Genomic DNA, 13,201 nt, shown 5'->3' with positions numbered 1-13,201 from the left:
CTGCTTTGTATGGATTGATGCATGTATGAATGAATGAATAAGAAACTGTGCATTGCGCTCATGTTTTTGAAGTTGTAAACGTTTATACATTATTGTTAATCTTTCAATTATATTTCATGAATCCAAACGTTTCTTACGAATTCTGAAGGGTAGAAGAAAGGTCGAATTCTAGTGTAATGATCGATCACTGTTAAATTATGGAATTACATCATTATTTCCCCAGTTACTGTGGCAGTCTTAAGTTTCTGATACTTCGTAATCATTATCCAACGCAAATAAGAAGTATCGGTGAAATAAAAAATTCCACCAACGGGAAATAGAAATTCTGATTAATTTGAACGGCAGTGAGAAACAATTAGCTCTTTTTATTTAAAAAATGAACTAGCAGACTCGTGAATGTTTGTTCCATATTGTTATATACAACGTTTTATGGCCAAAAAATAGTGAATCTTGGATTAATAAAAAAAAAATTCATGATTCCAGCTACTCGTTAGGAACACTTTTTTTTTATTATTAGAAAATAACTCAAAAGTCCCCTACATTGTCACTGTATACGTGAAACTATTGTAAAATACAAGTGTACCATACAATGTGAAATATACCACTCGAGAGAAATTCCTGTTTAGCTCATATTCCCTCATGATAAGCAAAAGGAAGGTTACAAATATATTTACAGGCCTTCATCATACAAAACCATACAAAATAAAAACTGCTGTATCAATTTAATTAAAAACAGCGACCCCGACTTTGGATTAAGCTGAGAAGATGAAGAAGAGGAAGGAGTCAAATAACTGATAAGTAATCGTACTTATTATTCTTTAAAGGTATAAGGTGAAATAAAAGTTTGCTTATGCGATTTCCTTGCACACGCCATTAGACCTTTCTATTCCTAACATCAGTGAATTTGGTGTTACAGATGCAGAATATTAATCTCCCAGCCACACCTTTCTTTTTACATTCCCTAACATGGTGTGCCACATCTGTATGTATGCTTGCCCATGATGAGACATAAACACAAACACCCACGCACTCTTGAATATAAAAATGAGCTATTTTCCTTTTGTGATGCAGACGCGACAAAACAAACCGTTTGTACCTTGACTGTGACGTGAATGAACCGTTCGTTTAATTCAGAGATGAAGATAACGAAAACATCATCGCCATTTGGCACAAGTGGGTCTTCGTCAGTTTTGGAGTGTGAAGAAAAGTTCGAAGTCAGGATGAAATCACAAAATGCATCACACGAAATCATGTTAAAAATCAATAACTATCTTTAAACAGCTCTCTCTCTCTCTCTCTCCTCTCTCTCTCTCCTCTCTCTCTCTCTTTGCCACTGTGTTTGTGCCACTCCTTGCGACAGGTATAAGGTAGTGAAATGACATCCCGTACTGAATCACTGAAGAGATTTTCTGTGATAAACAACCTCTGATGTGTCATGAGCAGTATATTTATGTTCCTCTTTAGATTTATGCCGCTCTTCCAGCACCCTGGAATTGTACTGAACGTCTGGCGTATTTTATTCATTTCATTCTTGGGTGTGATAGGATGAATACGTTATGGTTTACGATTTAGGCCGACAGACAAATAGATTGATTGATAGATAGGTAGGTAGATAGATAGAATGCTTTGCTTAGGAATTTTGTTTATTATTTATCCTTGTCAAGGCTGTAACTTCCTATTGCTAGAGATCTAGGTCAGCAGTATATTTAAATTAATGAAGCAGGATAGTTCTCTGTAAATTTATATAAGAAAGCATCTCATTCTTGAGTTTTTAGAAATTCTGTCTTTATGAAATATATGCATGCATACATTCAAACGCATATATATGATATATACATGTATCTCTCCATCTATCTATATTTTATATATATGTATATATATATATATATATATATATATATATATATATATGTATATATATATATATATATAAGGTATTCCCAAGTCTCTCTCCACAAAGGCCTCAATACTCATCCAACCCCATTTGCACAAAATACCCATTAGTTAATTTGGCGGCGGATATTCCGGTGGTTTGCATTGTTTATCTCATTACATATGTGTTGGAGCAGTTCTCTTATCTGTCTGTCTGTCTATCTATCTATATCTCTATATCTTTTCTTTACACACACACACACACACACACACACACCACACACACACACACATATATATCATTAACCCTATCAGACCAATCATTAGTTCAGTGGGCTCAATTACATATAATTTATCTAAATGGCTTGTACAAATTCTTACACCTTTGATAGGAAACATTTCTAACACGAATGTAAAATAACAATGTTGATTTTATAAACAAATTGAATAGTTTAAATTTGAATTTTGATATTAATATGGTTAGTTTTGATGTTGTCTCTTTATTTACAAAAGTGCCTGTAGATGATTTACTTAAATTTTTGGAGGATGAATTAGAACGTCATGATATTCTCTTAACTGTAGCAAACCTCATTAGTCTCATAAGGTTATGTATCAAAGATAGTAAATTTTGTTTTAATGGGGAATATTTTGTACAAAAGTTTGGGATTGCTATGGGTAATCCCTTATCTCCTGTCCTTAGCAATATCTACATGGAATTTTTTTAGACAAAACTCTTACCAAGAAATTTTACCCCAAAAAGTTATATGGTTAAGGTATGTGGATGATATTTTCTGTATTTGACCAGTTCACGAAATTCTCCAGGAATTCCTTATTAATCTCAATAATGTAGTCCCTTCTATAAAATTTACTGTAGAGGAAGAAAGAAATTGTAATTTGAATTTTTTGATGTAACTGTCCATAGAAATGATAGAAATTTCACCTTTTCAGTCTTTTGGAAATCAACTAACTTTGCCTCTTTTGTTCATTACTACTCCAATCACCATCAAAATGTTAAATTCTCTGTTTTTTTTGGGATGTTCCTAAGGGCTTTACGTGTCTGTAGCCCGCAGTTTATTGACGCCGAGATTAAAACTATTTATGATATTGCCTTGAAACTTAAATACTCAAGGACTTTTGTAGATGTGGCATGGAAAAGAGCTAGAAAATCATTTTATTTAACTAATGACAAACTTGAATTTAGTAAGCATAACATTCTAAAATTACCCTATGATGAAAGGTTTTTAGAAATTCCTAGAATTTTAAAGCTTTTTAACACAAATGTTGTTTTCAGTAATATTAATGTCAAGAGTTTAGTAATAAAAAATTCTCCTAAAGATCTTCCTGGTTGCATATATGAAATTCCTTACAAAAAGTGGGATAAAGTCTATTACGGACAACCGGCAAATCTCTTTCACAATAACTCAAAACAGCACCACATTCTGTGAGAACTGGGCAAATGCATTATTCGTAAATATGAGTGATTTAGATCACCCTATTAATTGGAGTCAGGCAAGAGCCTTGATCCCATGTAATGACACAGTTAAAAGGAATATCATTGGATCTTGTTTCATCAAGTCAAATAATGGAAATGTCCGAAATTCAAGTCTTGGTTTATTTAAACTCGATGCCTTCATAATGAAAAAAGTTGTAGATAAATATAAGCAACAAAATTGATATATTCAGTTTTTACTTGTTTTGGACTATATGGATACGTTGTAGTTTCTGTTAAGGTTAAATCTATGTTTAAGTTTGTGACCGTGTGATATCCGATAATCCTGGATTATCTCTTTGATTTTTACCCTTTTGACAATTAACCATCTGCTATTCTTGATCTTTTTGTTTACCTGATAACTTTCTTTCCAACTGTATTTCATTCGTTCCTTGACTATGTCTTAGTAAAGACGAAATTGCTTGGATTTGTGCCTATCATTTTCCTGTGGTATTCGCTTATTGAATGAAGATACGTGCATCTACTAACTTTTAAGCATGTAATATATATATATATATATATCATATATATATATAGTATATATATATATATACATATGATTATAATCACATTTATCACACATATCATATATATATATATATATATTATATATACTATATATATATATATATATATATATATGAATATATATATATATATATATATATATATATATATATATATATATATATATATATATATATTTATATATATATGTATATATATATATATATATATATATATATATATATATATATATACATATATATATATATATATATATATATATATATATATATATATATATATATATATATATATATATGTTTATGTATATGTATCATCATATATATAAGTAGATAGATAGATCCATCGATAGAGAGCTGCTCCAGTACAAATGTAACAAAATAAGCTACACAAACCAGCGGAGATATCCGCCGCTGATGGTTACATCCGCTGCTGCCGCATATTAATTAATTAATTGGTATTTTATGCAAAGCGGGTTGGGTGAGTATTGAGGCCTTTGTGGAGAGACTGGGGAATATACCTCCAGTGACATCTGAATCCATAACCGCTCTCGGGAAAGCCCTGGACGTTGGCAGTCTTATTTAGGCGTCTGTAAAAAAAAGTAGGCAGTTTGAATTTTTTTTTTCCAATTGGTATACCATTAAATTCAGAATACGAACTATATCAAGTAGGGGATGGACACTGGAACCTGATGTTGAAACTTGAAGCTTGATTGCTTGATATTATATATAATGCTTGATTATATATGTGTATTATATATACATATGTGTAATATATGTAAATGAATCCTAATAATCGTTCTGCTGAATCTGTTTATTCATTATATCGTAATTAGCTACATGAATGCTGGTGTTGGTTTATTACGGTATTCCCTCCTTTTAACTGTTTCTCCCCTGCGAAGGAATTCTTTGGTTCCAGTTCTTAGCCTAGAATTACATATTAGCAGCAGGTGTGCTTTGAGTAAGTTGGGTTTTCCCCCTTGCATTCGTCATAATTCATTTTACATGTACACTCTTTCTCTGTCTAGATATTTATTGACACGGTTTCGTCCGCCAAAAAATAACGTGGGAGCATCTTGATTTTCCTTTTTTTTTTTTTTTTTTTTTTTTTTTTTTTTGTTTTTTTTTTTTTTTTTTTTGGAAGACAGGCCCGGCCACCTTGGGCAATTCAAACGTACGCTGTGTGACAGATACTTCCTCTGCAATTGCACTTTCACTTTCTCCCATGGGGTCATTCGAAAGCAAAATTCTCTTCTTCTCTGTCACGAGCTTCTTTGACATTTGCACCCCGGAGTTACTTACAATTATCCGAGCTTATCCTAGAACCAAGGAAGACATAAATGAATTTTCCATGTTTGTTCGTGATACTTTTCAACATTATTTTATCCAACCATTTTTCCACTTGGTGTAATACTGGATCTATTGCAAGAGATTTTCCTAAACTTTCTAAATAACAGCGACTTTTCAATTAAATTATGTAGTGGTAGGTTTTGCTTTCAGCAATAATCGCCATTGCTGTAACCTGTAGTACCTTACTCGTAGTATTAATCGTAACTGTTACAGAACAAATTAAAATTACATACAAGAATAAAAAAAAAGGAATGGCCAAAATGCCTTTCTAATGTGCTTTTTCCTAAACGTCAGTATTGTCAAAAATGCTTGTCAGTAAATCGTTATAATCACTAGACCACATCGCATTTAATAAAATTGGACCGTCTAATGTCCAATTCAAGGGAAGCCCTCTGTAGCAAACAGGAAAGAAACACAAAAGTAACTTGATATAAACTCGGTTTCTCTTTTGACAAGCCAAAAATATTTAGGATAAAATTGCTCTTTAGGCAACATGTTGATTAACTCGTTTTCACCCACTTCCGTTTCGTGCTTCGGAATTTATCTTTTTTTTTGTTTTTTTGCGACACACTCGTGGGTAAAATTTTTACCAGTATTTAAAGTGAACAGGTGTTCACCAACTATACGTTGCCATATATTTAAAAGGTCATACAAACTTGCATGGAGCACATACCCCGATCTTATCTCGTATACAGCGCTAATGCTTGAACAAAGTGTTCTTTTTTTCCCCTATAATAATATGATAAAAAATAAATTTCTCTCTCTCTCTCTCTCTCTCTCTCTCTCTCTCTCTCTCTCTCTCTCTCTCTCTCTCTCTCTCTCTCTCTCTCTCTCAAAGGAAACTACGTCCAGCCACAAGGAAGTAATTTAGCTGCATTACTTTCCCTCTCTTTTTCTTTTGCACAATGTACCTCGTGATTGCGACTACTACAAAGATGGAATAATGATGAGAGTTTCTCCTCTATTTGAAGTGGTTCTCGTACCCTTTCGCCACGCGACTGTAGTTGACAAGGCAGTTATTTATAAACACTTTTTTTTTCATGAACATAAAGTCAACATTTCTTTTATCTCGGTGTTCATCTTTATATTGACAATAGCAAATGATAGTAAGAACGGTTCCAAGTTTATAATAATTTTACACGAAGCTGTAATAGCCTAACCATCTACCTTTTTCATATGAATGAGAGTAATGAATCCAATTTAAGTTTTTTTTTTCTTTGTAATCTCGATGGTCAGATTTCATCACTTGAATGAGTGAAAATATCATATTTCAGTGGCACTCAGTATTACTGTTTTTAAATGAAATATTTCAATATCAAGAGTTGCTGTTCGTCAAGAAATTTGTAATAATTAATATTGTTATAATTCCTAATAAGATCATTGTCATGAATTGTATTCAGGGATCTTGACTGGATTTTTTCCAATCCTAAGAGAAAGACTAGAATATACTTTAAAAATTTAAAATACGAGTAAAAGAATTTTCAATCCTATCTTAGCAAAGACCAGAGTCATGACCGACATCTAAAGTTCATGATATACAAGAACCTTCCGAGTTAAGGCAACGAACCTGTGCATATGTGCATCTATTCTTTATTTGTTAATTTTTGCATTTTGGAAGAAGAGAGGAAAACTGTCCACTGTGGCCCCCGACTTTTTTCTTTCAAAAATGTCTCTATAATGTGGTAGCGTTCTATTTTCAATCTATATATTTTGTGTAATTATCCATGACATCCTATTATATCCCATACCACAGTTCTCTCTCTCTCTCTCTCTCTCTCTCTCTCTCTCTCTCTCTCTCTCTCTCTCTCTCGACAGGAGGGCAATGAGGAGACTGCTTTGAGAGCACACGAGACATAGAAGACCGTCGGGTCATAGTATCAATCGCAGTGAAACTGTTGCTTTTATGAAGCATCTCTCTCTCTCTCTCTCTCTCTCTCTCTCTCTCTCTCTCTCTCTCTCTCTCTCTCTCTCTCTCTTTCTGTCTCTTTCTCGGATGAAGGAGACTCTGACGTTACCTGGAAATGTTCCAGTTTCCCCTCTCTAATTTTCCATTTTTGTGGTTGTATAATATGCACCATGACGACGAATATTTCAACAATGGTAAGAGAGCCCATTTTGCATGCTCTATAGATCTGATTACCACGCAATCATTGACTAAGCATGTATTTTTTTTCTCTCTCTCGCTACAAATGTCACGCTACGTCAGCAAGATATCTTCCATCTCAGAGTATCTATGAAAATAATAATTATAATTTGGTTGAATATTCACAGTTCTAAATAAATGCTTGGAATGAGATCCAAAGTAAGAACACTGGCATTAGTTTTATGTTAATGTTTAGTACAACGAAACATTTTGTACAGCTTTAACACAGACTTTATTGTATATTCCAAAAGCGTTCGGAATTTTGTTTTCAATCCCCGTTAAGTTGACTTCTAAGTTTTCACCCCACTTGGAAGTTAACTATAAACAAACTTTTTTTTAAACTATTGTATTCCTGCTGCTTGTAATACTTGGATCATCACCAAAAGTAGAGAGCTTTTGGTAATGTGATTAGTATATCCAGAAAGATTAATAATAATTCTTTCAGATATTGTATAAATTAATGGGGAAAAAGTGTAAATCTTCACTAAACTATAGATCACTTTGGTGGCAATGCTATGATGAACGTAACCTTAAATGTCTAGTGTCTATTGAACTCAAACTTCAAAAGGAAAAAAGTTATGCTTCCAATTCGATACACAAACTATGTGTGCAATTTCATACGGCAGCCTCTTTAAATGATAATCTAAAAAAAAGAAACCAGCGATCTCTGACTTTCGGAACAATTTGAAAACTGGATTGTTGGCAAGAACAACAACCTTGACAATTTTGGAGGGCGCTGACAGAGATGGACAGGAAACTTCTGAAGCCTTTCCAGTAAAAAGTGACCGTGAATGACAATTAATTTTCTCTCTCGTGGCTTCTATGGTGTCCGATGATGCCATGGACAGGCACAGCCCAATGCTTAACCTACGTAAGACTTCTAATTCACTTAAAATGCCTTTCACCAACGATGGGTTGTCTTTCTTTTCACCTCACCGCCAGCAGATGAATGGGAAGTGTTCGAAGATTTAAAAGGAACTGGATGTAATAACCTGCATCAAAGGAATGAGTTATAAACTGGCGGCTTCTCTCACATCCTCAGTCGTGGTGAAAGGCGCCAGTCAGGTCTCCATGAAATCACGTGATGAGGACTTTCCCTCTGTTGCTTCCCTCATATGGAACAGAAGTTGCTGACCCGTTAGTTCTACCTTGAGTTTTTCCCTTAATATTTTTCCGAAGTTAAAGCACAAGGGAGAGTTTAAGAAGCGCAGGAAAGTCATGTGTGCCGGAATTTCAGAATTTCACTGAGGACCTTTTCGTCACACGACGCTGGAGGCACTGATTGTGATGATGCTTTTTCTGATTGTGCCTTTTTAAAAGATGTTCGCGAGATGTTACGCAATACTGAAAGCATTCCGGTCATGGCTGTAACTAACTTTTTTTTTTCTTTTATACTTGACTTATCAAGTAAATTAAAGTCGGTTGCATTTCATTTTCTTTTCTATCAGGAGATTCATTTCTCATAATGAGTAGATTCATTATTGCAAATATTGACGTCACCAAAAATTCTGGCCGAATTTAAGCTCGAGTGGGATATTCATTCCTTGGACGATTCCCGACACCATTTTCATTAATGTGTATTCATACGGACATTGTACTGATAAACATTTCATAAATCTATGCATCCCCCATTTAATACAATATTTCTTGGGATGGAGTTGCTTGCCCCGCTCAGTTCCATACTCTATCGACCAACCACAGTGGACTAGCTGAGAGATCATTGACTCACAGCTTACATCGACAGCAGTTCATTAAAACTTTTTTGGGAAATGGATATCAAAAGAAAGTTTCTCCTTCTTGGGCCACAGTTCGGGTCTCGGAGGTGAGACGAGTTTGTTAACCACTGAGGACAGACACAGTATATAAATGTGTATGTAAATACGTACATACACACTCACACACACACACACACACACACATATATATATATATATATATATATATATATATATATATATATAATATATATTATATGTATATATAGTATATATATATATATATATATATATATATATATATATATATATATATCTAATACAAGGAGCCCATAAAAACGCCAAAATATAGAAAGTAAGTAGTACTATATTCCAGAGACTGCTGTCTTTCTCTTCAGCGATTTTTAACCACATCAATAACCATATCCACAGAATAAACTGGAATTTGTCACATATATTTTATAGCAACAAATGTCGGTACAAAAGCCAGAGGATAGAGTCTGCCTTAATTAAACAAAGAAAAGTAATGATCATCTCAAACGACGCATGGGATTCAGATATCATAGATAAAGTCTTGCTTCAACTAACACATAAGAAGATTAAAGAGGAATTATCAGCGGGGGTGAACTAGAAATGGCTAACTGTGGATGAATCTCTTGGTATAAATACTACCTTTTTTGTAACTTTCCTCATTCATTACCTACCTGAAGAGAGACAGCAGTCTCTGAAATATAGAACTTACTTTCTATATTGTAGTGTTTTTATGGGCTCCTTTTATTAGATGGAATTCTTTTACAACAGAATATTTTCACAAGTCATATATATAACCTTACATACACTCACACACACACACACACACACACACACACACACACATATATATATATATATATAATATAATATATAATATAATATATTATTTCACCGTGGTCCCCCCGTATTCGCAGGGGATGCGTACCAGGCACCCCCATGAATAGTTAGAACCCGCGAATAGTTGGAACCCCTATCAAAAATGCTCAAAAACCTCCTATTTTGTTTAGTTAAAACTCAAGAAAAAAAAAACCACCCTAAAAAACTTCTTATACCTGGCGTTTTTTAATAGTTTTTTAGCACAAGAAGTGCATTTTATGATGAAATTGATAAAAAAAAAAAAAACCAGGAATTTGTGTTTATTTCTATAGAAAAATACTGTGAATAGAGGTGAATTTTCTGCGAATAATGCGGGGCAATGTTCCAAATAGAAATCCGTGAATGTGTCAGTCCGCAAATCTGGAGAACGCAAATACGGGGGTCCACTATATATATATATATATATATATATATATATATATATATATATATATATATATATATATATATACAGTGGACCCCCGTATTCGCGTTCTTTTTCAGCAGTATGCATATCAGTAACAAATGGATTCTGCTTCACTGAAGAGAAACAAATATAAGGTTTCTTTATTGAGAAGCAGCAATGGGATGGAATGACTTATATGCAGAATTTAGTCATGCAAATTCATAGTATGTTGTTTAAAATAAACACACACACACCATACATATATATATATATATAGTATATATATATATATATGTGTGTGTGTGTGTGTGTGTGTGTGTGTGTTTGTGTTTATTTTAAACAACATACTATGAATTTGCATGACTAAATCTGCTATAAGTCATTCCATCCCATTGCTGCTTCTCAATAAAGAAACCTTATATTTATTTCTCTTCCGGGAAGCAGAATCCATTTGTTACTGATATGCATACTGCTGAAAACCGTCCTTGACACTGTTGTTTGAAATAATTCAAAACTTCCTGTGACTTAAACAGTACTGTTATCTTTTAAATCGAGGTTAATTTCAGAAGGATTTAATGACCAAGTTGGTATTTTCTACACTAATTAAATTGAAAGAAAAATACGAATATTATAATTTTAGAGAACTCTAGGTATTTTTAGTCATGGCGGGTACCAGTATGGGTATTAGGCAAAATCAGACAACCATGGGAAAGAAGTGTATTTGCTAAGTACATAAATTATAACACACAAAGATTCACACACGTTCTAGAATAATCAACAACAATAATAACAACAACATCAACATAAGTGAACTAGACGCTTACAAATGAGGGGTTTGGCTATTAAGTACACGCGGAAGTATAATACTCGCTCGTGTGATAGACGTAACATAATGAGTTTCAGTCCTCAGTATGACCCGTGGGGCTAGTGTTGCAAGACCAATCGCCCGGGTGGTAAAGGAACTAGGTACAGGCTAAATTCACCTCGGTAATTAGGATCACCTTCACGTACTACGTGTCTTGTAATCTAAAGTCTTTGAGCTCCTTCTACAGAATTGTGGTTTGAGCTATGATGAGGAAGGTATTTGTGTTTGTTTAAATGCCATTGTTCCTGTTATCTTTACTGTGGATAACCTGCAGTCCATATAATTTGTGAGCAATTGGTAGCATCATCAGATATCTCTCCCTCTAAACAGGGACACTGGTATGAGTGAAGTTGACCAATTTATGTTCCATTTGCAGTTTGGCATCTTCATCTCCATATCGCGGTGCTAACTGTGCTCTTCACCGCTGCCATGCTCACTGTGCTCAACCACAGGGGTTCTTATGTAGTAGAATTTACGCCTCCCAGGGTGGCGGGGGTCCGGCAGGACAGCGAGTTGTAGTATTTCTTTGGGACCATGCTCTTCACCGCCATGTTCTCCTTCGCTGTGTTCGCCATGGCCAGAATGCTCCTCATGTTCGTGACCACCTTCAGCAGTGCCGTGCCCTCCGTGGCCACCTTCGGCAGCTCCGTATCCTCCTCCATGGCCACCTTCGACAGCGCTGTGTCCTCCTGCATGGCCGCCTTCGGCAAAGCCGTGTCCTTCTCCATGGCCACCTTCGGCAGCGCCGTGTCCCCCTCCATGGCTGCCTTCAGCAAAGCCGTGTCCTCCTCCATGGCCACTTTCGACAAAGCCGTGTCCTCCTCCATGGCCACTTTCGACAAAGCCGTGTCCTCCTCCATGGCCACTTTCGACAAAGCCGTGTCCTCCTCCATGGCCGCCTATAGCGTCGCTGTGTCCCCCTACATGGCCGCCTTCGGTAAAGCCATGTCCTCCTCCATGGCCACCTTCTTCAGCGCCGTGTTCCCCTCCGTGGCCACCTTCTTCAGCACCATGTCCTTCTCCGTGGCCACCTTCTTCAGCGCCGTGTCCTCCTTCATGGCCACCTTCTTCAGCGCCGTGTTCTCCTCCGTGGCCACCTTCTTCAGCACCATGTCCTCCCTCATGTTCCGCCTCTTCTTGGGCATCCAGGAGAGACTGCTGGAGATCGAGCTGGTACAGAGCCTGTCGGAATCTATAAAAGTAGGAGGGGAGGGGAAAGAGTGGCCCCGTGAGAAACTCTTGAAAGTTCGAGGGTGTTCTTTTGTACCCTACGTAGTCATTTCCCCTAAATCCGTAAATCTTTCCGAACAGCTTCTCCAATCCTATTCCGTGCAAGAAGATTCCTCCTAGCGGTTTAAACTCTCTAGAAGGATTGACCGGCACCAATCCTATTATAAGGAGGAGGGTTACTGTCACAGAAGTCTGGAAAAGAAATATTGGGATATATTATATTCTCTTGCGAACTTGTTCTTTATTTCTTTATGATATAGCATAATTAAATGGTCTCACATTTCATTAAAAGTATTATGACTAAATATATTGAAAACTGAACTCATTTACACAAAAAGTATTTCAAATGTGGTTTGGATATCACAAATAATTACACAAATTTAGTAATGAAATAAACATTCTTGAATTTAGACTAAGCAGAGAACTGAAACTGTTACATAGGAATTAGGGTTCTTCTGAATAACTGATGTAAAAGGAAGATTCTTTCTTTATCAGTGTGTTTAGGGACTATCTAGTCACCAGGTTGTACTCGTATGTATATTTACATCACTCTTTCAAAGTAATTTGAAACCACGTAAATAAATATTGCATATGATTTAGCAGAAGGATGTATATTAAGACACGTGTAAGCTTAGATTTCCGTCCCTTTGATTGATCATAATCCATAGTTGATAATACCTAAGGATATCCTTTTGAAGTTAGCACACTTTTATCAA

General features: G+C 35.3%; 1 protein-coding gene across 2 annotated transcripts in view; it reads right to left on the bottom strand.

Moving 5' to 3' along the window:
• LOC135216855 (uncharacterized) overlaps positions 1-13,201 on the bottom strand; it is a 75,980-nt gene that overhangs the window by 62,081 nt on the left and 698 nt on the right. The window contains exon 2 of one of the 2 annotated variants that reach the window (XR_010314946.1): positions 11,524-12,677. Coding sequence is in view for 1 of the 2 variants with exons in the window: in XM_064252368.1 (XP_064108438.1) it covers positions 11,661-12,677 (1,017 nt within the window). In the remaining variant the exon portion in view is untranslated. Of the gene's footprint in view, positions 1-11,503; positions 12,678-13,201 lie in introns of those variants that run through there. The other variant, XM_064252368.1, reaches the window with a different exon arrangement.

The sequence above is a fragment of the Macrobrachium nipponense genome, chromosome 6 (assembly GCF_015104395.2).
Source record: "Macrobrachium nipponense isolate FS-2020 chromosome 6, ASM1510439v2, whole genome shotgun sequence".
Classification (NCBI taxonomy): Eukaryota; Metazoa; Arthropoda; class Malacostraca; order Decapoda; family Palaemonidae; genus Macrobrachium; species Macrobrachium nipponense.
This window is presented reverse-complemented; position numbering and strand designations above follow the sequence as displayed.